Consider the following 23,693-nt stretch of genomic DNA (forward strand, 5'->3'; position numbering starts at 1 on the left):
CTCCTTTATTTAGAATTCTGAGCTGAGCCACTCCGTATCTGCTCGCTAAAAACAGCTGATCCTCCGCGATGCATCAACAACTAACACTATTTTCCACTCAAATAGTTACATTTTAAACAAAGTAGGTTAGAAATTACAGTGCTGTCAACAGTTAAATATGAGGTCAAGAAAGAGGTCTTTATTTTACTTTTTATAAAACAAGTATTTATTTTCATTGAAGCCAAGAAAGGGTGACTATAAAGTGAGTTTTGGCAAAACAAGATTATTGTCATGTTGAGGTGGCAGAGGGTTGTTGTCGACAGCTGGGGAAAGTAACTAAAAAAGTAACTAATAATCTAACTTAGTTACTTTTACAATTGAGTAATCAGTAAAGTAACTAAGTTACTTTTTCAAGGAGTAATCAGTAATTGGATTACTTTTTCAAAGTAACTGTGGCAACACTGCTTTTGAACCTTTTCAGTGGTGGGCACAAAGTTTTTATTTTATTTTATTTTTTCAACAGGAACTGGGTCGTTTCCCTGTCTATGACAAATGTATGGATTTTTTTTTTTTGTAACTCATCAGTTTAAATTATTTTAAGATATAAAATTATGTGTGGTGTGGTCAGTCTGATTGATAGCTGTGTGGTGGCAAGCTGAGTCCAGAGCCCTGCTAGCAGCATCCGCTAGCTGCTGTTGACTTGACATGAGCCCAAATTAGCAGGTATTGAGAGCTTGGCGAGGTGATCTCCACCGTTACTCCAAGGTTACTGAGGAAATCATTTTTAATACGCACACCTAAGCCACCTGTTAGGAAAACCACCACCCGGGCCTCAAAAAATATGTGTTAATAAAACTAAGGTTAGTCTGTTAGCTTTAGCTTATGTTGTAACTTCAAGATTATGGAGCATGTTTAGGCTTCATTTTTCCAGCCGAGGTCACACCAGTTTAGTGCTCGTTCGAGGAAGTTACCCATTTATGGTTTGGCAAGGAGTTAGGAGGGTTCAGGCACTGCCAAGATGGCGATATTTGGAACGGCCCCATTTGAACTTAATACCTACTCTTCAGAAAACACACTCTTTACACATCTTAAACACATTTTAAAAGTATTTCTGTGTTTTTAAGGAACTGTCTATGGATTTACACATTTTACAGCCTTTGTAAACATTTTAAACATGGTTTTAAACAACTTTCTATTCTATTTTTACCTTTTATCATATACAAAAGTAGGCTTTACAGGTTTTCTATGCCAGTATCATTTTATTGATTCTTAAAGTAAATAAATATGAAAGTAGTCACTGGATCTTTGATCTGTGGATATAAATAAAAATAAACAAAATCTGTAGTTTTTCTCAAAAGCATTTCCTTTCAGACATTAATGGCATGAATATCACTCCACACGTCTGAGCTGAGCTCTTGCAAACACTGCACATCAACATCAATGTAATTCATAAAGAACGCAGGACCTCTCATTTTGGGAGGAAAAAAAAACATTAAGTCGTTAAGTCGTCTGTAGTTTATTGTTTGTACTACGTTTGGAAAGAGGTGTCATTTCATTTAAAACGGTGATTCGCTTTGAAGTTATTCATTCCGGCCGGCCTCTAACGTGACTCGGCAGAGAGCGGCACAGCGTTTGGAGCTGTGCGAACGGAACAGAAGACGATTCCCGTTTCTTGCCTGCAACAAAACAAGAGTCCCAGTTAGCAAGTTTAATCCGCACAAAAGTGACTCACGATTGACATTTTTAAATGGCTATGAAAGGGATTAAGAAGCGGACTTGCCGCTTCTGAAAAGCAGTGAAGCAGAGAACCAACGAAGCAGTGGGTCGGAGCACTGCTTTGTTGCTTCAAGAACAGCCGTTACAGAAGCGGTTTATTACAGACCCGCTGCAGGGTCTGCAATCAACGTAAAGAAATGATCATCCATCCATCTATCCATCCATCTTCCACCGCTTAGTCCAATTAAGGGTCGCGGGGGTCTAGAGCCCATCCCAGCCGTCATAGAGCGCAAGGCGGGGTACACCCAGGACAGGACGCTAGTCTGTCGCAGAAGAAATTATCATTTTCCTGATAAAATGCCCTCAAAAACAACGGCCACTCTGAAGGACCGATAAGGGAATCGTTAAGCAAAAAGGCTATTGATGTCAGTGGATCGAATAATTTCTGAATGATTCTTGATACCCATCCCTTGTGCCCCCCTGAAGAACTCTGGTGCCCCCTCGGGGGAGAGGGGAGCACCAGAGTTCACCTCACAGTTTGAAAACCACTGGTCCACTGGTTAAGTGTTGGACTTGAGACCACAGGATCCTCGGTGCAAACCCCAGCCTGATCGGAAAATCACTAAGTGCACTTGGGCAAGGTCCTTAATCCCCAAGAGCTCCCGGTGTGTAGTGAGCGTCTTGTATGGCAGCACCCTGACATCGGTGTGTGAGTGTGTTTGTAATTGTAAAGCACTTTGAGCTTCTGATGTAGCTAGAAAAGCGCTATATAAATGCAGTCCATTTAGGTTTTCATGCTTTGTTCTGAGAATGGAAGCGTGTAGCACCATTGCAGAAAACGTGATCAGTTTCAAGTGTTTGAAGTTCCCCAGTTTTCATACATACATATCTTAAATAGTTGGAAGATATACTGATTTTGAAATTTAAAAAGTGACAGCTTGACTCTAGAAGGCCAATATTTTAGTTTTCTGTTAAACGTGCAAAGAAATGTTGAAAATTTCAAAACTGAAGGGGTTCTGACATATGAGTGCAAGCACTTTTCTTCTTCTTCTTGGTTTGACATGGAATGAATCTGCTGTTGCCTTGTGCAGCTTGAGTCTGAACATTGTGTGATATCAACTGCAAATATGAGCTTCCTCCAGCAATCGAAGCTTGCTTGTATTATTCATACGCTGTTGGAAAAACGTATGACGGTATTAACTCAGTGGCAGTTGTGTTTAATACAACAAGCCTGAGGTGAGGAACGGCACAGCAGCACCAACCAGCCTTTCAATAACACAGACAGAGCTGCCACCACTAATTTATTCACTACTGAATACAATAGAGAATTATTTGGAATATTTTTCTGAGGTCTTTATCACAAAGTCATTGATGCACGACGCTGTATGCTCACAATAGTAATTTGCAGGTTGATGGAATATATTGTATTAGCGGTGTTTATTGTGGCTGGATGGGATTTATTACGTTTGTGAAATGGCAAACAATATAAAAGAGCAACATCATTCACGCCTGTAAGAGTGTGTGTTTTTAGTGAGGCAGTGGAAGGCCTTTGATGAAATGATTAAAAATGTAGAATGTCAGTGTGGTTTACCTGGTAACCTGAGATCGTGCACAGATCGTGACACTGCATGTGGAATGATGTTCCTTCTCAGCTTTGGGACTTTGTTTTTACAGTGAAACTGCGGGGAGGAAATTCCACGGCAACACTCGTAATTAGACACACGGTGTCTCGTGTTATCTGATTACTCTGCCAAGCATACGGCGTGCACGGTCGACCCAGAAAAGCCAGCCCGTCGGTCAGCACGATGGCTAATCAGCAGAAGAGGAGTGCAACTTTTTTTACTATCGGATTGATATTTCTGCTGAACGGCATCGAGTACGGTAAGTTCATTATGGCAGCTGAACACACCAGATAACCGCTTCATTACGGCCTGACATTTGGCTGCATGCTGACATCACACATCACCAACAAGTCAACTCTATTTTTGATGAGAGTCAGAAAGGAGCACTGTTTACTCTTCTCTCATCTTTCTGCTTTCTCTCGCTTTTCTCTCTCTCTCTCTCTCCTTTCTCCTCTCTTTCCTGTTTTCCTCCATCTTCCTCTCGCTGTCCTTTCTCATATGTCCTTTGCTTTTTTTCCTTTCTCCTCTCCTCTCCTCTACTCTCCTCGCCTAGCTGTCATTCTGCCTACGATCTGGAGGTATCTGCAGATTCTGGAGGCCCCTCCGTACTTCCTGGGTCTGGGTCTATCGGCCTTCAGTCTGACTGGGCTGCTGACAGGTCCGATTTTTGGACTGTGGTCAGACCGCATCAAAACTACAAAGACCATAATCCTTTTCTCCAATCTGTTTGAGATAGCAGGTGAGCAACTCAGCAGACAAACCACACAATGTTCACGTTCTGCTGTTGTACTGCCCAACAGCTGCTCCACAGTAAGGTTGAGTCAGACACTCATTTCAGACCAGTATCCGGTACGGATAAAGCATTTTTGATGAGTACGATCATGATACGAGTAAAACTCGTCAATATCTGTGCTTGTGCTGAAGGAAAATTCTCATTGGCTAACTGACTCACGCTCTGTGATTTGCCAGTCACATACAGCGCCCGCCTTTCCCTTCACAGACGTCTCGCTGCAGCTTCTTGCGCACACACACACACACACACACACACACACACACACACACACACACACACACACACACACACACACACACACACACACACACACACACACACACACAAAGACAGGATCTCTCTCTCTGTGCTTGGCTTGATTCTACCCCTCAGTACTCCTTAAGTTTTCTTCAGTTCACTTCTTTTTTGGTTTGTATGATATTTAAAGTTACTTGGTGAACTTGTTTCGTATCGTACACGGTACATTTTCGACATGGTACTGTTGTGCTCATGTCAACATTTTTGATGGTTGGTTTTTCGTACAGAGCTGATGTATTTGAGAATACCTCAAGTCGTTCACAGTCTTTGTATGTGGCTTTCTGTAAACGGTGCAAGTAAAGCAGTCCAGTTTATTGAATAGGTTAGTTGGCACGTCCCACGTTTCTGCTTGCCTTGCCCATGATCGAATGTACTTTGGATATCTAAAGAGCACTTTCAGGGGCTTAGTTTTTCCAATTCCTTTAAATGCGCTTCTCGTATCAGCACCAGTAAAGGCATGACGTGGGGTTGTCTCACAGAGTTTGGTGACATCAGTCATCCATTTTTTGTTTCTTGCTCCAGTGTCAAAGAGAATGATGGTGTGTTGCATTTAATGAATGTAGTTCAGTAAAATAAAAAACACACCTGAATCTGGACTCCTAACTCTGACTGTCTGATGATTCTCTTGATTGTATTCACAGTAGAGAATATTTTTTTGTCTGTTTGTTCTTGGGAAGATGCTAGTGCTGGAATCTCAGTGCATGTGGTGTTCTTTCCATTCTTTCCATTCTCTGATAGACAGAATGGAAAGAACACCATTCTTTCCATTCCATTCACAAATAAGCATTATCTGCCTCCCACAAAGCTTCTCGGAATATGAATCCCAACACCAGAGATGTGTAAGGAGATGTATGAACTGCTTCTTATTGGTGTCATTTGCCAAAATGGGTTTCCAGTAACTTGGCTTTTTGGTACTTGCCCTTTTATTATTAGTGTGCCACCCTGACCGCTCTTTCCATTGCTTTAACTGAGCATGGGTTATGGGGCTTTCAGAACGGAAGCATTGTGAATCGGTCTAAAAAGCATTAGTTTCAATGAAACGCGCCGCTAAAGCATTGCTCCACTGGGAGCGCATATTTCCACTTGTCATCAAGCTGTCGCGGTCAAAGTTCAACCTAATCCAACTTTTGCTGCTGTACACTGTGACGTAGCTTCACGCTGTCCAATAGAAACGAGGCATCAGGCCAAAACACGGATGACTGCAGTGGCAGAAACCATTGATCTGTATAAAACACTGTGTTACTGGATAAATTCAATATCAATTTTATTAAATTATATAGCGCCATCTCACAACCGAGTCGCCTCAAGGCACTTCACACAACACACAAGTCACAGCAGCACAAAATGAATTAAAATCGAAAAGGGCACAGTAAAAAATGTTAAAACATCGTAGAATAAAAAGAAAAACATAGTAGAATAAAAATAAATTACAAGGTAAACATAAAAACATAATACGAGGTCTGTCCATAAAGTATCGTACCTTTTTATTATTTTTTTTAAACTATATGGATTTGATTCATATGTTTTCACGTCAGACAAGCTTGAACCCTCGTGCGCATGCGTGAGTTTTTTCCACGCCTGTCGGTGACGTCATTCGCCTGTGAGCACGCCTTGTGGAAGGAGTGGTCCCGCCCCGTCATCGGATTTTCATTGTCTGGAAATGGTGGAATGATTTGGGTTTTTTTTCCATCAGAATTTTTTCAGAAGCTGTTAGAGACTGGCACCTGGAAACCATTCGAAAAATTTATCTGGCTTTCGGTGAAAATTTTACGGGCTTCACAGAGAATAAGGTCTGTTAGTACAGCTTTAAGGACGGCCCACAATGACGCTCGGCATGCCGCGCTCCGAGCCGTGACGACAGGCATGAACCACCGGATTATTTCTAAACGGATGGCTGTGTGGAGCTGGGACCGTCGTGTGCACTTTCTCTGGTTATCACAAGAACTGGACATCAACCATTTTCCGGCAGATTTCACTTTTAACAAGAGATTTTATCGTGGAAAGCCGCGCGGAGGCTTTGTGTATCACGACCGATTCGCTGTTCGAGCGAGACAAAGAACGCCTCCGTTTCGGCGTGTCAGAGGACAAGTTCGGACATGCCCAGCTCTCCACAATTTCTCTTATAACTCACTCGACTGGTTAGGCATGTCCCAACTTTTCCTCTGACACACCGAAACGGAGGCGTTCTTTGTCTCGCTCGAACAGCGAATCGGTCGTGACGCACAAAGCCTCCGCGCGGCTTTCCACGACAAAATCTCTTGTTAAAAGTGAAATCTGCCAGAAAACGGTTGATGTCCAGCTCTTGTGATAACCAGAGAAAGTGCACACGATGGTCTCGTATCCACACAGCCATCCGTTTAGAAATAATCCGGTGGTTCGTGCCTGTCAACGCGGCTCAGAGCGCGGCGTGCCGAGCGCCATTGTGGGCCGTCTTTAAAGCTGTACTAACAGACCTTATTCTCTGTGAAGCCCGTAAAATTTTCACCGAAAGCCAGATAAATTTTTCGAATGGTTTCCAGGTGCCAGTCTCTAACAGCTTCTGAAAAAATTCTGATGGAAAAAAACCCCAAATCATTCCGCCATTTCCAGACAATGAAAATCCGATGACGGGGCGGGACCACTCCTTCCACAAGGCGTGCTCACAGGTGAATGACGTCACTGACAGGCGTGGAAAAACTCACGCATGCGCACGAGGGTTCAAGCTTGTCTGACGTGAAAACACATGAATCAAATCCATATAGTTTAAAAAAAAATAAAAAGGTACGATACTTTATGGACAGACCTTGTAAATAAACAATAAGACAGTCTAAAAGTGGGTTTTCAATCTTGATTTAAAAGTCTCCACCGTGTCGGACCGCCTTATAGATGCAGGTAGATCATTCCAGAGAGCAGGGCCATGGTAAGAGAAAGTTCTATACCCCACAGACTTTTTATTCACCCTTTGAACACACAGAAGTCCTGCTCCTTGCGAACGCAAGGGCCGCGCCGGTACGTAGGGCTTGACCAAGTCTGCCAGGTTGGAAGGAGCCACTCCATGAACAATTTTATAGACCAGCAACAGGACTTTAAAATCCCATCTGGCAACTCATCCATATGTGCTGATCTGAAAGCATTACAGCTTAGGGAGAGTATAAGTGAAATAGTTTAATTCCTATAAATAAAAGTCAATAAATAAATAAATGATTACAACAATTTTTGTAAAATAAATCTATCATGAATGAAAATGTTAATTTTTGAAAGTAAATGATTCTGACAATATCTAGACCAGCACAGAAGGCCTTGCTGGCCATGACTGCCCTCCTCTGGGCCGTATAATGAGAATAAATGTATTAAAATGAGGTTAACTTTGATGCACCAGATCTATAGAAAAAGCAGGTTTGCTTTGGGTATTTGATCTGTCTGCTCCCCGTGGAACTTGCTTGGGTTTGTCACCGGGAACAGTCTTATCATCACACGCATGAAAGAATTAGTAGCAGGTGTGGATGAAGTCACATGAATCACAAATTTAGCTTTTTTTTTTTGTCAGATTTGTTCATTTCCAAAGCCGAGCTGCTTGCTCTTGCTTTCACATCAAATAGTCTGACTGAAGCTAAAACAAAGTTTTTTCAATGTCCAAATACTTGTGGACCTAACTGTGTTTTCTCTTTTGTTCCCCTCAGGTAACCTCATGTATTTTATTGGATATTCAAAGTGGCTATTGTTGTGCAGTCGGCTTGTAGCAGGTGAACAAAACAGCAGCAGCAGTGTGCACGCAGTCTCACAGCAGCATGCGGGGACACAGTGTCGCTGTAACGGCCTCTTTTCCTCTCAGGGGTCGGTGCAGGAGCAGGTTCCTCCATCTTTGGTTTCCTGACACGGAGTACCAGTCCAGAAGAGCGTGCCGGTGTCTTTGCTGCCATCATGGCCTGTCGACAAGCAGGCCTCCTCATTGGTCAGCTTTCAGCAACGGAAAGGAGGCTGTCAGCAAAAGCGTGACGCTGTTGTGAAACTGTCACGGCTGCATCTGCCCTGTTAAAGCATTTCCTCCTGTCTACACAGGGCCGGCCTTCAATCTGTTCCTGCGGCTGTGCGACTTCAAACTGGGGCCCTTTGTAGTCAACAAGTATACGTCTCCTGGGGTAACAGCATCCACATGGTTAATAATCTATTGTTCCCTGAAAGCTGGTAAATGCCATGAATAGAACTTTTTTTTTTTTTTTTTTTTTTAGAGACAGTAGTTTTTGGATTCTGTTCTGAGTAAGAATACATAAATCCTGCAGTCAGACTCAGGCCTGTAACTGCATATATCGACATATCAACTTTCACCGTCTCCCTTTTTGCTCCGAGCCACCACGATGGATCCAACATGGATTTGCATGTTGATTTGGCACAAGTTTTAAGGTGCGTTTACACATAACCAAGACGCGTTACGAATGTCATTTTTCTGTCATTCGTGACACATTCCTGACATTCTTAATGTGACTTAACCCATCTGAATAGGTTTCTTAATAGTGCGTGTTGGTGCATGATATTCTTGATATTCGTGGAGCATGTTTTTGGCTGTCAAAAAATCTTCCACGAATGTCACACACCACCCTCATTTCGTTTCACGTCGTGGAGGTCGCAACTGAGCGTATTGATCCGTCTTGATGAGTATTGATCCTTAATAGAACATGACAACATTCGTACTGGTTCCTGTGATGGTTCTTGGAGCCCAAACTGTCACGTGTTATTACGAAGTGACACGGAAACTGTCAAGTTTTGACACGACTTGTAACGCAGCGTCACATTTCACTGCGCGCCACGACAAATCAGTTTTCTGTCACGTGCGCACAATTAAACTCAGCTCCAAATGTCGTTCCACAGTTCCTGCTGAAGCTCCTCAGGACGCTCCTGCAGGTGTTCCACCTGCTGTTGTAACCGATGAGCGGGAGAACGAGTCTGAGCCAGAGGAACGAGAGGAGACTCACGTGCAGCCAGACATCTCTGCACCTCCTCCAGTTCTGCGGAGGAAGAAGCGCGCGCACAATTAAACCGTGCTGCACTGCATACAGTTTGATTGCTGACACCAAGTCGGCTAAAAGTCTAATTTCAGTGCTCTTCAGCGCGCTCCTGCAGGTGTTCCACCTGCTGCATGTGCCTGATGTTTGGGAAAATGCGCGAGACGAGAGCCACATGAAGCCACACATCTGGCTCTGTCCTCCTCCTTCTCCTCTCTGCACCACTCCATGGCACAGAGCCCAACTATGCATGCAGTCACAAAGTTCTTCTGAAAAACTGGAGCGATCTGAATTCGGTTGGATGAATATGGGTGTGTGTAGAGACAATTCACCTCGTACACAACGTGACAGAACTTAACGATGCGCTGTTAAGCGCAATAGCGCGCAACAATGCGGAACACTATTCTTGACCGTGCGTAATGGTTCCTGATAATTCTCCAGCAACACGTGCCATTAATCGTAACATGTGGTAACAGGTTGCAGCAGTTCCTGAGGACACCTGACGCCTCTGCCCCGAATCATCACATTCTTGATCAGCGGCCAAGAATGTGTACTTCGTGGCATTCGTGACTTGTCGTCTTTATGTGTAAACGCAGCATTACACCGGTTGCCGTTAGTGACCCATCTCTACATTACGTGGAGACTGGCACAGCCCAGGTGGTCTTGAACCAGGAACCTTCTGTTTTGAAAGGAAGTGCATTGACCACTTTGTCAACACACAACCCAACAACACATTTTTGGCGTGTGTGTGTGTGTGTGTGGGGGGGGGGGGGGGGGGGGGGGGGGAGTTCAAAATGACATCAGAGCGTCACTAATTTTCCAAATGCAAATTTAGGACTACAGCCAAAGATTTCAGATTTGCAGTACAGCCAGGGGCACCGTGACTTAGTGGTTATCACTGTTGCTTCACTGCAAGGTCATGGGATCGCTTCCTGCCTGGTCCTTTCTATGTGGAGTTTGTATGTTCACCACCTGCTCGTGTGACTTCCCCCTGACATGCAGGTTAGGTGAATCGGTACCTTTTAAAGTCACCATTTGCCTGTCTATTTGTTGTCCTGCAATAGGCTGGCATCCTCTCCAGGGTGTACCCTGCCTCTCACCTTATGACTCTAAATCTTGGCAATCTTGGCACAAGCGGATCTCAAGGCCTTATAGTTTAGGCGATGAGTGAAAAATAAGGATCAAACATGGCACAAGTGTTTTCCAAAGCATACTAGTAAGTTTTAGGGGTGGAGCCATTGAATCGCCAAGGTTACTTAGCAACTGCTGCTAGGAAAATTATTTACCCAAACAATGAGCTAAGGAATTCTACTCTATTAATAAGGCTGCTAAGTTGTATGACATCAAACCTTTATGTAGACATGTTTTAAAGACATACATGACAACAGAATAGAAAAAAGATGCTTGCTTTGTTGCTAGATATTGTCACAATCTCCCTTGCAAGTGTAGTAAACAGTGCACTTTACATTTGCTCGTCCATATTTGCAATCTCAACATTTACTCCTATGTGTACACTTCAGCAGCTCTGGGCAAGATGTACTATGCACTAACTTCTGGTTAAGGTTGTCCAAAGGGGTTGCCACTCTTCTGGCCATATCCATCAGCACTGGTTATGTACATCCCCAGTAGAGTCCACCTTGCAACACTGCACTCCTATTAAATTGTGTGGCATATTATACATCAGGTTAGTGCAGATTTCAAGTGATATTGAACACAGCCCCATAAGACAAGAGCTTCTGGACATGCTCACAACAGTACTGTGTGCAGTCCATTCACAAATGGCTGTGGTTATAACAAGACTTTATCACAAAGCTAAAATATGTCTGTTAACATCTGAAAACTGTCTTCTGCTGAAGAGTGTGACATGCGTTTAATCCGATTATGGCTGTATATTATATTTCCAGAGGAGATTTAAAGAGGTCAGTGAACAGTGAGTCTCGGAATGCACCGTCCTCCAAAAGAGAAAACCATCTGCATTGTTTGTTAATTTCTGCCTTTAATTGTAACCTGACAACAAAATCACTGAGCCACCAAATACAGTCAAGCATATATAATTTACTTCAAGATACACTAATGAAATAAAAACCCAAGCCATCTGTAAAATTAAAGTAACAGATGCATGCTACTCCCTATCTGCACAAATTACATCCATTCAGGTTTAGTGGATCACAATCTGCCCTTGCATTACAAATTTTTATGAAAATGTTTAAACCTTTCTTGATTGATCACCAGTTTCTACAATGTTACATTTATCACAGATTACACCATTGTAAGGCTACTATTGGTTACCCCCCCCCCCCCCCCCCCCCCCCACCAAAAACATAAACAATCTGGAGTTAAAAATCAGCAATGGCAGACCGCTTTAAGTGAAATGTAAGTGTTGCTTTTATGATTGTAATATATTAAGTGTTGAAGCAGAATAATGATGAGATATGGGCACAGCACATAGTTGTAGAGCTGCCTTTTAAGAATGCAGCACAAAGTCATGCCAGTAATGCCGGTGTTGAAACGGTAGTCAGTGATTAGAATGTTGCAAACAACTGTGAAAATTTTGAACATGTTCAAAACTATTGTGATGCTGTGGCCCATCGTGATCTGCTGAAATAAATAATTGGAATGTAATATGTGCAGATAGGGGCTAATATGTGTAATATTCATGTTTAGTTAATTTTACAGATGGCTTTGGTTTTTACTTCATTACTGCATCTGGAATTAAATCATATCTGGCTGAATGTGCATTTGTCTGCACAGTCAATTCAATGCCAAAGTAAAACTGCAGGCTGAAATTAAAATGTAACGTGTTGTTATAACCACAGACATTCATACATTGATACATAGTACTGTTGTGAACACATGGTCCTGCGTTCAGTGCTGCTTGTTATTGGCAGTGATAATAGTAGTGATAATTTAGTGACACACAACTTTAGATTGTTGTTAGTGACACTCTGTCCCAATTACCTCATATTTAAAATGCAGATGTCAATCGGGGCCAAAATCAGCAATGTGAGATGGGCTTTACTGTATGATTGTGATACCTGGACTCTAACCAGTAGATCTAAGGCAACAGGATTTCTACAGGCACTAAGTCTGTTTGGAGGATCCTTGTCTCAAACAAACGGTTACTTCAGAAAACTCAGATGAGCAGTATCGCTTGCACTGTGAGGGAACGCACAACGTGCTGTGCCCATATCTCATCATTTAACATTTCCAAACATGTATTTAAAATATTTAAACTTTTAAATTTCATCATATTTTAAAATAATTATTCTTCCTCCCAGTATTCTGTCCTCATGTTTTTCCCTCCTTCACCTGCATTCTCAGATCTTCATGTGCCTGTTGTGGGTGCTGCTCCAGTTTGTTGTTCTGGTTCTGTACTGGGACATTCCACCTGATGCCTCAGCACAAGTGGGCACCGCGCTGATGGAGATGAAGGAGGAGGAGGAGGAGCCCTTGGTGGCCGGTGAGGAGGAGTCGGTGCACTCTTACAGTGCTGTCATCTCTGAACTAGCAGAGACCTCGGCCTCCTCGGAATCTGGTGCCTCGATGGACTCAGATCCCTTCAGGAACTTCAGCGTGAGCAGAGGTGAGGCAGCAGGTGTCCTCTGTCAGCTTCCATCCTCCATATTGGTGAGGTTTATGAAGCACTGCTCACATGCTCCGTTGTCTTCATCTGTCTGAGGAATTCTGTGCGACACGTTGGTAAATGCCCTCGGTATTGATCAGCTCTGTGTGTGTGTGTGTGTCAGTGTGTCTGGTCAGCTGTCCTCCTGGATTACTGTCACTGTATGCTTACAATGCTATGCCTGCTGTGCTATTGATTCTGTTGTTTTTCAGTCTCTCTCTCTCACTCTCTCTCTTTCTCTCTTTGTTGTTGTCAAAGCTTCTTATTGATTGTCTCACTCTTTGAGGATGAGGCAAATGGATGGATAGCACACTTCCTTTTTTATTGACTCTCTTGCTGTGGTTGACTTGTGGATGAAATGGAGACCGAATTAGCGACGCGGTCGACATTCTTCTTATCGATTCCTTACAGCAGTAGAAGCTCTAGTGCCAAATTCCACTCAGAACAAAAGAACAAGTGATTTACAAAGTAGGAATACTTTGATTCACAATGATTCTATCATGATTATGTTGAAACCTTCAGCATTTATGACAAAAACAGAAAATGCAATACATTATAAGGGATGTAAATCAGTGTATGATACACTGATTTATATGCACACCCTGAAGGTGAAAAAAAAAAAAAAAAAAAAAAAAATATATATATATATATATATATATATATATACGAGGTCTGTTAGAAAAGTTTCCGACCTTTTTATTTTTTTCAAAAACCTGATGATTTGAATCACGTGTGCTTGCATGAGCCAACCTTGAACCTTCATGCGCATGCGTGAATTTTTTTCACGCCTGTCAGTTGCGTCATTTGCTGGTAAGCAGCCTTTGTGTGAGGATGGGTGGAGTCTCTCGTCTTTTTTTCTTTGCAAGGAAATGGTGGAATGACTGGAGCAGCAAGACTGCATCAAATTTTGCCAGAAACTGGGCGACAGCCAGGTGGAAACCATTCGGATTATTCAGACGGCTATGGGCGTCACACAGATTAAGGAGCGGTACAACCGGTTTAAAGACGTTCGCACAACGGTGGACAGCGAGCCACACTCCGGTCAGCCATCAACATGCTGAAATGACCAGATCATTTCCTAAGTGAACGCTGTGGTGATGCGGGACCGTCGTGTGACTATCCGAGAAATTGCGGAAGAGGTGGACAGCAGCACTTTTTCGGCACATTCCACTGTGACAGAAGATTTTGCCATGAAAAGAGTGGCGGTCTTTGGAGCAGGTCTGTGGGTTGACTATGACTGTTCTCACCATCCTTTGCTTCAGCTTATCTGAGATTTTTCTTGGCCTGCCACTTCAGGCCTTAACTAGTACTGTGCCTGCGGTCTTCCATTTCCTCACTATGTTCCTCACAATGGAAACTGACAGCTAAAATCTCTGAGATAGCATTTTGTATCCTTCCCCTAAACCATGATGTTGAACAGTCTTTGTTTTCAGGTCATTTGAGAGTTGTTTAGAGGCTCCCATGTTGCCACTCATTAGAAGAGATGCAAAGAGGGGAAACATTTGCAAATGGCCACCTTAAATACCCTTTCTCATGATTGGATTCACCTGTGTAAGGAGGTCAAGGGTCAATGAGCTTACCAAACCAATTTTGTGTTCCAATAATTAGTGCTAAATGTATTCAAATCAATAAAATGAAAAGGGTACCCAAATTTATGCACTTGCCTAATTTTCTTTAAATAATTATTGCACACTTTCTGTAAATACTAGAAACTTCATTTCACTTCTCAAATATCATTTTGTTTGTCTGCTTTATGATATATTTAACTGAAATTTCTGATCCAGACAACCAATGACTTATAAAGGAAAATCATGAAAAAAGTGTATATATATATATATAGAGAGAGAGAGAGAGAGAGAGAGAAAACTTGCAAAACTGACAGTGGATCCAATACTTATTTGCCTCACTGTGTGTGTATGTGTGTATATATATATATGTACAAGGTCTGTTAGAAAACTATCCAACCTTTTTAGTTTTTACAAAAACCATATGGATTTGAATCACGTGTGATTGCGTCAGCCAAGCTTGAACCTTCGTGCGCATGCTTGAGTTTTTTCACGCCTGTCGATTGCGTCATTCGCCTGTGAGCAGGCTGTGTGAGCAGTGGTACACCCCCCTCGTTGGATTTTATTGTGAGTAAAATGTCTGAACGATTTGGAGCTTTGCTGCATCAAATTTTACCAGAAACTGTGAGAGACAGCCAGGTGGACACCATTCAGAAAATTCAGATTGCTTTCAGGGATGATTTTACTTGGTTGCTATGATGCCTGAGAGGAGCTTCCATGCCGTGGAGAGGCAGGTATTGACCAGTAGTTTGTGGGTGTTGTATCCATGTAGGGATCCTTCATGATCAGTACTGTTCTTCCCTGTGTTAGCCAGTCTGTGTGCCTACCTAATGTACCCCAGCTATTTGTGCGGCCAGGTGGTCATGGAGTGTTAGCTTCTTCAGCCACTAGGTATTGATCATACCCGGTCCTAGTGCTGTCCAGCTCTTCAATCCTGAGACTTGTTGATTGGTTCTTGTTCTGGGAGGTTGTTGTGGTGTACTCTTAGGTTTCTGTAATGTTGCTAGAGGGGATGGTGATTAAAGGTGTGTTAACGTCTCAGATCACTGATGGGAGTTGCAGCATCCATGAATACATCAGAAACATGCCCCCCACAGATAAGCTGCTACAAGAGTAACAGAAACAAGCTATCAACAGCAAGGAAGCAAGGAACAGGTGGAGGAGGTATCGTGGAAGATCAAGTCCCTTCATGGGATGTACCATTGACAGATACAGAAAGTGACTGACATCAAGAAGTCCTACCAATGTCTAAAAAAGGCCAGCCTAAAGGACAGCACAGAAACAAGCCCTATACAACAGATCGATAGAGGCAGGAGTCCACCACAGGCGACAGAAACCAAATTGCGGGCTGTGCAAATGTGCCTAAGAGACAGTCCAACACATAGTAGCAGGAAGCAAGCTGGGAGAGTATACACTCACAGCGAATAGAGTACAGGAACATCTGTGCCGCATACTGATTAGAAGTCCCCAAGTCCCGATGGGAGACGCCACAGAAGGTGGTTGAGAGCGACAGGGCTAAGGTCCTGTGGGACTTCAAATTCCAGACAGACAAGCAACTTCTGGCCAACCAACTAGACACAGTGGTGGTTGACAAGGGAAAGAAAACTGCAGCTGTGATCGATGTGGCAATCCCAACTGACAGCAACATCAGAAAGAAGGAGCATGAGAAAGTAGAGAAGTACCAAGGGCTGAAGGAGCAACTGGAGGAGATGTGGAAGGTCAAGTCCAATTACACAGCTGGTGGGAGGGGCTTGAGGACGGCGTCCTTTATTGCTGTATTTGACGGAGCAGTGGAGCAGCAGGTCAAGGAACAATATTTGTGAAAATAAATTGATAAAATGTGATTTGGACATCATTTATAAATATGCCTGAAAATAACACCGGAGTGTGTCTTTAATACCAGCAGTCTACATTTTCCATTAAAAAGGTTCTCTTATCATCAGCTGAGTGGATTCAGTGAGCGTTTCTCCCTGTTTGTCACTATGTTTGTGTCTCACTGCAGAGTTCCTGAGAGAGGAAGTGCTGGTTCTCCTCACGGCTCAGTTCATCACTCTCTTCAATCAAACAGCGCTGGAGGTGGGAGCAGTTACTGCTGAGATTCATCAGCAGGAGATTCTGCAAACATTTCACACGATGTCACAGTGTTTTTATCCACACCGCGTCCCTCTGAGCTCTGCTCACAAAGTCCTCTTACTCTTGTTATCAAATTCATCTCCAGAGGATAAAAGTCCACATTGTGCTGACCTGGATTATATCATCATTTTAATATTAAAACTGTTCTTTTGATCTGTGATGAACTTGGCCTTAGAAAGACATAAAAGGTTTCAACTTTAATAAAATCTCCCCTCACACCAACTCCATCATGTGACGTTTTGCTTTTATATTTCCAGACCATGGTCACACCTCTGACGCAGCGCTATTTCAACTTTGGCGAGCTGGGCAACAGCCTGATGTATGGCCTGTGTGGGGTGGAGGTCATCCTGGGCTTCTTTTTCATGCGCTGGCTGAGCATAAAGGTGGAAGATCGCGCCATGCTGGCTGCCGGCCTGCTCATCTGCTGCACTGCCTGTATCTGGTGCCTCGCCTTCCTATGCAAACCACAAGGTAGTAATCACGGAATTATGTGCACAAGCACACACACACACACACACACACACACACACACACACACACACACACACACACACACACACACACACACACACACACACACACACACACACACACACGTGCAGTTTTTCCTTTGAACATAGCGCACAGACTGCAGCAGATCCATGTTGGGTTCATAGACTGTATATTGTCCAAATAATAAGCTCTGATAGCCTCAGATGAAGCCCTACCAGAAAAAGAAAATGTTGTAGTAGTTCCTTGACTGGCCACTTGAGGCTGGCTTTAAAAACAAGCAGGTTCCCATTCAAGTCCATGTTAAAATGTCCAACTTTAGAGTAGAAATAAACATGTTTACACCCTGGTTCAAAAACAAGGTTTTGGTCTCTGTAGATAGTTTCCCTCTTCATGATAACTGTATGGGGAATCAACTTTTTTGTAATGTTTTAGTTTAAGATGTTTCATGCCACAAAGTTACGTATAATTTGGGGCGTGGTCACTCTAAACGTCCGCAGCTGCTAGCTGTTGTGGAGGCTGTGTCTGTTTCATTTGGAGCATTTTAGGGCAAACGCCTGGAATATTATGGCTTGTTGTGTGGTGACATGTCCTACTGGATCATCTAAGATGTTTGTGCTGCAATATTTGTGCTGAGTGAAACTGGTATTTTATGTTGTATGGTAATGGTGTTAGCCCTTTTAGCATGAATGCACAATTATTGAGAAAATAAGCAGGTCAAAACTTTAAATGTCCACACCAAAGCAAATTATTAGCAGTCCCAAAACATGATTTCATAAACACCCAAACCGGGGTTAGCCTGTTAGCTTAGCTGGTTCACAGATGGGCATGTTCAGGTGTCTTTGGTCACACACTGATCCACCCGTGCTTGTTCATGATGTTGCCAGAACCTGTGCTGCTGCCACTGCCAGTACAGTGATGCCCACATATCTGTTTATCAGCTGTTCTGCGTCTCTATAAAAAAAATTATGGGTGACGTCACGCAGGCTTGGCCACTATATGTACATTGTATGATATTGTCACTGGCCATGTGTGTATACTTGCTGGTGTTCAGTGTTTCTTTGTTTCCTTATAGTTTGTGTCATTCTCCCTCTGTGTTTGACCACCATTGTGGTCAACTTGTTTCTGTGTGTGCATTTTTCCAAAGAACATCTTTGTGGTTTCTCTCTGTGGTTTTACTGCCCTCTCGTCATGCCTGTGTCATTCCCCATGTTAGTTTGTGTTTCTATGCTGTCCCTGATTTCTCTCTCACCTCAACCACAATCTCTGGTTGTTAAATTGTTTTTGTGCAGAGCACTTGGGTGCTTGGAGCAGTGTGCAGGTGTCTCTGGACTATCAATTTTGGTTTGCACGCTCCAGTGTCCAAATTATTCCACGTTTGTGCCTCTTTCCTCTATGCTTAATTTTGTTGACCCTCACATTCCCTCAGTAGTCATAGTTTCAGATTAGTCTCCTTGTGTTCCTGCTCTTTTGTTGTAATCTGTTGTTGAGGTTTCCTTATATAGTAGTGTTCAGAATAATAGTAGTGCTATGTTACTAAAAAGATTAATCCAGGTTTTGAGTATATTTCTTATTGTTACATGGGAAAAAAGGAACCAGTAGATCCAGTAAATTCTTACAAATCCAACAAGACCAAGCATTCATGATATGCACACTCTTAAGGCTATGAAATTGGGCTATTAGTAAAAAAAAAAGTAGAAAAGGGGTGTTCACAATAATAGTAGCATCTGCTGTTGACGCTATAAACTCAAAACTATTATGTTCAAACTGCTTTTTTAGCAATCCTGTGAATCACTAAACTAGTATTTAGTTGTGTAACCACAGTTTTTCATGATTTCTTCACATCTGCGAGGCATTAGTTTTGTTGGTTTGGAACCAAGATTTTGCTTATTTACTAGTGTGCTTGGGGTCATTGTCTTGTTGAAACACCCATTTCAAGGGCATGTCCTCTTCAGCATAAGGCAACATGACCTCTTCAAGTATTTTGACATATCCAGACTGATCCATGATACCCCTGGTATGCGATATATAGGCCCAACACCATAGTAGGAGAAACATGCCCATATCATGATGCTTGCACCACCATGCTTCACTGTCTTCACTGTGAACTGTGGCTTGAATTCAGAGTTTGTGGGTCGTCTCACAAACTGTCTGCGGCCCTTGGACCCAAAAAGAACAATTTTACTCTCATCAGTCCACAAAATATTCCTCCATTTCTCTTTAGGCCAGTTGATGTGTTCTTAAGGAAATTGTAACCTTTTCTGCACGTCTTTTATTTAATAGAGGGACTTTACGGGGGATTCTTGCAAATAAATTAGCTTCACACAGGCATCTTCTAACTGTCACAGCACTTACAGGTAACTCCAGACTGTCTTTGATCATCCTGGAGCTGATCAATGGGTGAGCCTTTGCCATTCTGGTTATTCTTCTATCCATTTTGATGGTTGTTTTCTATGTATTTTCTTCCATGCGTGTGCGTGTCTGGTTTTTTTTGTCCATTTTAAAACATTGGAGATCATTGTAGATGAACAGCCTATAATTTTTTGCACCTGCGTATAAGTTTTCCCCTCTCCAATCAACTTTTTAATCAAACTACGCTGTTCTTCTGAACAATGTCTTGAACGTCTCATTTTTCTCAGGCTTTCAAAGAGAAAAGCATGTTCAACAGGTGCTGACTTCATCCTTACATAGGGGACACCTGATTCACACCTGTTTGTTCCACAAAATTGATGAACTCACTGACTGAATGCCACACTACTATTATTGTGAACACCCCCTTTCCTACTTTTTTTTTACTAATAGCCCAATTTCATAGCCTTAAGAGTGTGCATATTATGAATGCTTGGTCTTGTTGGATTTGTGAGAATCTACTGAATCTACTGGTACCTTGTTTCCCATGTAACAATAAGAAATATACTCAAAACCTGGATTAATCTTTTTAGTCACATAGCACTACTATTATTCTGAACACTACTGTATGTTGCTATTTCTGGTTTTGGTCTTTTGCTCTTCTGTGTGTTGGCACTTCAGTCATTGAGTAGACAGTTGTCTTTACAAGGCATCTCTTTTTCATGTGTCCTCTGTCAGATCATCATTGGTTTCATTACAGTGATTTTAGTGTTCCATAGTGAGTATTTCTCTGTTTTCAGTGTTAATATTTTCCATTAGTGATATTAAATCTCTGCATTTCTCTCATGAGTTTTTATCTCCTCTGTTTCTATATTTATTTCTGGTGTCAACATCACAGTGTTCTAGTGACTTCCAAGTTTGACCTTGCCAATGTATTTTGACCTCTGAGTGTGCCACAGACTTTGGTGCTGTCAAAAGTGATTGTTGCCAGTGCTAGCCATTAGCACCTAGCTTGCCAACTGCAGCATATTCTGTCCTCTGACTTTTGGTTAACATCTCACCCACACTTTAGCTATTTTCTCCAAGTGTTCCCACTGGTTATTATTAGTTTTCAGCAGTGGTGGGCACAGCTAACCAAGAAGTTAGCTTAGATAAGCATTAATCTGCTAACTAAAAAGTTAACTTTTATAAAGGCAAACCGATAAACCCCTAAAAAATTTAGCTGGAGTTACAGCTAAAAGCTAAACCGATAACCTTTAGTAGGGCCATACTAAAATACGAAATGGACAAAATTGAGTGAAATGGGGACTGATAATCACGAAATTGGGGTAAAAATGTAACAAAATGGGACAGAGTGAACCAGACTGACACCAAATAAGTACTTTTATTTAATTGTTTAGCTTTTGTTTTTTTTTATGAGATGTGCTCGGTACATGTAGTAGTAGCCCGACAACTGGCCCTGAATTGGGCCAGTATCCGGACCAATTCATAGCTGGGTTGGTTGTCAAGCTAATGTAGTGGGGACAGGTGCGCCATCTGGCATTCAAGAGATGAAATTTCAGTCAATGGGTCAGTCTGCTCCATTTCGTTACGTTTTACCCCCATTTCATTATTATCAGTCCCCATTTTGCTAATAAATTAAAGTACTTAACTGAATCATATTTGGAGTCAGTCTGCTCCATTTCATTATGTTTTACCCCCATTTCGTTATCAGTCCCCATTTCGTTCCATTTCACTTAAAAATAATTCAAAAAGTACGTACTTAATTTAATCATATTTAATCATATGTGGAGTGAGTCTGGGTCAGTCTGCTCCATTTCATTACATTTTACCCACATTTCATGATTATCAGGCTCCATTTCATCCCATTTCGTATTTTAGTATAGCCGCTTTTAATATTGACTCCAGTACACTGGCAGCTACTGACACAACAATAAACCAGTGCTTTTGTCTCAGATCAGCCTTCTCTAAGCAAAAGAGACCTGGTGACCAGAGAGAGGAAAGGGAGCAAAAAAAAAAAATAAATAAAAAAAATTATTTTCACAACCATACAGACTTGCAGATGTATCACAGGAGTCATGCACAGCAAGACAGTTTTGACTTATGGTTAATATTTTAAACAAACTAATTACGGACAAGTTATTGAAATTAATGTCACCTCTGTCATTTACAAAGTGAAAATATCAGCTATATGTTTTAGTTTTAAAGTAATCTAGTCCAGACGTAAGACGCACTTATTTTCCCTTTTGTATGGCTAACATACTGGCATAGTATGTTGCTATGCTTTTAACTCTTTCAAATTAATTTTATTAGGAAACAGAGTGTGCTGTGGCCTCAACTTTATCTAAATTCTGGGTCTTTTAGTGAAGCTTTGGGCTAGTGCCTGGCGATCACCTTAGTATTTCTTTTGTTCTTCTTGTTGCTTAATGCTGACAAATTATACTGTATTTGTTGTCTTTCTGATGCCTGATTCTGTTTTTTTTTCTCTCTGAGTTGCGGCTCCATCCAGAGATGGGTGTGGTGTCTGTTTCTGAAACCCTCCTGTCCTGTGCACCGGCAACATTTACTGTATATTAGTTTTGTGAATTGTTTTGTAATTTGTGTTGGTACACTCTAAAACATTGCAGAATATTTAGTGATGTCTACTTTATGTTAAAGAGAGGTAGCAAGTGGACATAACTAAATGTGCTGCAATGTTTTAGAGTGTAGCATGGCCCAATCCCTTTCATTCTGGTCTGCTTGAGGTTTCTTCAGAGGGAGTTTTTCCTTACCACTGTCGCCTGTGTGCAAGTAAGGTTAGACCTTACTTGTGTGAAGTGCCTTGAAGCAACTTATAATATAAATGAAAATAAATTGAAATTGAAACGGTGCTAACACTGAAATTAAATAATACTAAAATTTCACTCAAAAGAAATACTGCAACACAGAGTTCTCTAAGATGGTCGATTTGTACAATTAACCAGACAGTAGGCTATATTATCTCAGATATTTTAATAAAATGTTCAGAAAGGACAAACACAGTCAGTCCACAGCAGCTAGCTTCATGGAGCACTGGAGTCTGGACTCTCACCAGCACGCAGCTATCAATAAAAGTGACTATTCCCTTAATTATTCATAACTCTATGGCTTAAAACCTTATACGTATTAGTCACCCCCTGTACAGTTGTCATGAAAGGGGAAACTCACTTTATAGACCAAAAACAGTTTTTAATTCTGTTGAGAAGTCTCACTTTTGCCGCCATTCAGGGAACTGCAGGGATTTTTTTTTTTTTTTAACTACCACGCTGGCTTCATTTATGAGCACTGGAGGTTGGGGCTTGGGTGAGTTATGAGATTAAGTGAACGTGTAAGGTAAATGACATCACGGTGGCAGCAGCAGATCGAACTGGATTCTGTGTGTGCACGTTGGCTGGCCGGTTGCTTCTTGTCACGTTACTCTCTGTCATTACAAGTGACAAGTGCTGGAGCTGGGGAGTGCCCAAGTACATGTACAAGGATTATTACAGTAATCTAATTTGACAAAAGCACTATTTGTTAAAGCATTACCTGCACTGCTTTGCTATTTTACAGTTGCAGATAAAAAAAGGGACTTCAAAGAAAAAAAAAACCCTGTTAAGATACATAAAGGATTGATATCTTTGCTTAGACCTCTAAAAAGGTGGTGAAATATTTTGACTGTTAGACACCTTCCAAATATTTGTTTGGGCATAATTTCAGTCAGATGTGTGTGATGCAAAGCAGCCGAGAACAAAAATCTGCAGGGTGCCAACTTGGAAGAGGTTTGGTTTTCAAATTGGACTGGCTCTGAGGGTGCCAGCACCTTTGAAGAAGGAACTTAACAACACAAGTGAGAACAGATAGATAGATGGAGTATGATCTGTTATATAGTCACTGTCAGAAATAGAAAGTGAGCTGTACGATATGTATGATTTTTAGGTTTGTGAATATCATTGTCAGTGCCTTAACCGGGGTTTCCTCTGTCACAACTGTCAAGATCTAAAAGCCAAACTGCCACAGACTGTAGCTTGTGGCATTGTTGGCCAAAGTGCCACACCCACCATGCAGCCACAGCACTGCTGCAGCCTCATCTACACCTGTTTTGAATTGTCACAATATCAATACAAGACTTAACAAACATGTCTGCAATTA

The 23,693-nt window shown here is 42.0% G+C and overlaps 1 protein-coding gene across 1 annotated transcript in view; it reads left to right on the forward strand.

Moving 5' to 3' along the window:
• The first annotated feature begins 3,335 nt into the window (after positions 1-3,335).
• The window catches only part of mfsd8l2 (major facilitator superfamily domain containing 8-like 2), a 46,906-nt gene continuing 26,548 nt past the window's right edge, over positions 3,336-23,693 (forward strand). Inside the window, exons 1-8 of the mRNA XM_034184038.1 lie at positions 3,336-3,576; positions 3,871-4,056; positions 8,067-8,129; positions 8,219-8,338; positions 8,446-8,525; positions 12,708-12,969; positions 16,576-16,649; positions 16,964-17,177. Coding sequence (XP_034039929.1) covers positions 3,501-3,576; positions 3,871-4,056; positions 8,067-8,129; positions 8,219-8,338; positions 8,446-8,525; positions 12,708-12,969; positions 16,576-16,649; positions 16,964-17,177 — 1,075 coding nt within the window. The 5' untranslated portion in view covers positions 3,336-3,500. The remainder of the gene's footprint in view (positions 3,577-3,870; positions 4,057-8,066; positions 8,130-8,218; positions 8,339-8,445; positions 8,526-12,707; positions 12,970-16,575; positions 16,650-16,963; positions 17,178-23,693) is intronic.

This window comes from Thalassophryne amazonica, chromosome 12 (assembly GCF_902500255.1).
Source record: "Thalassophryne amazonica chromosome 12, fThaAma1.1, whole genome shotgun sequence".
NCBI classification, from domain to species: domain Eukaryota; kingdom Metazoa; phylum Chordata; class Actinopteri; order Batrachoidiformes; family Batrachoididae; genus Thalassophryne; species Thalassophryne amazonica.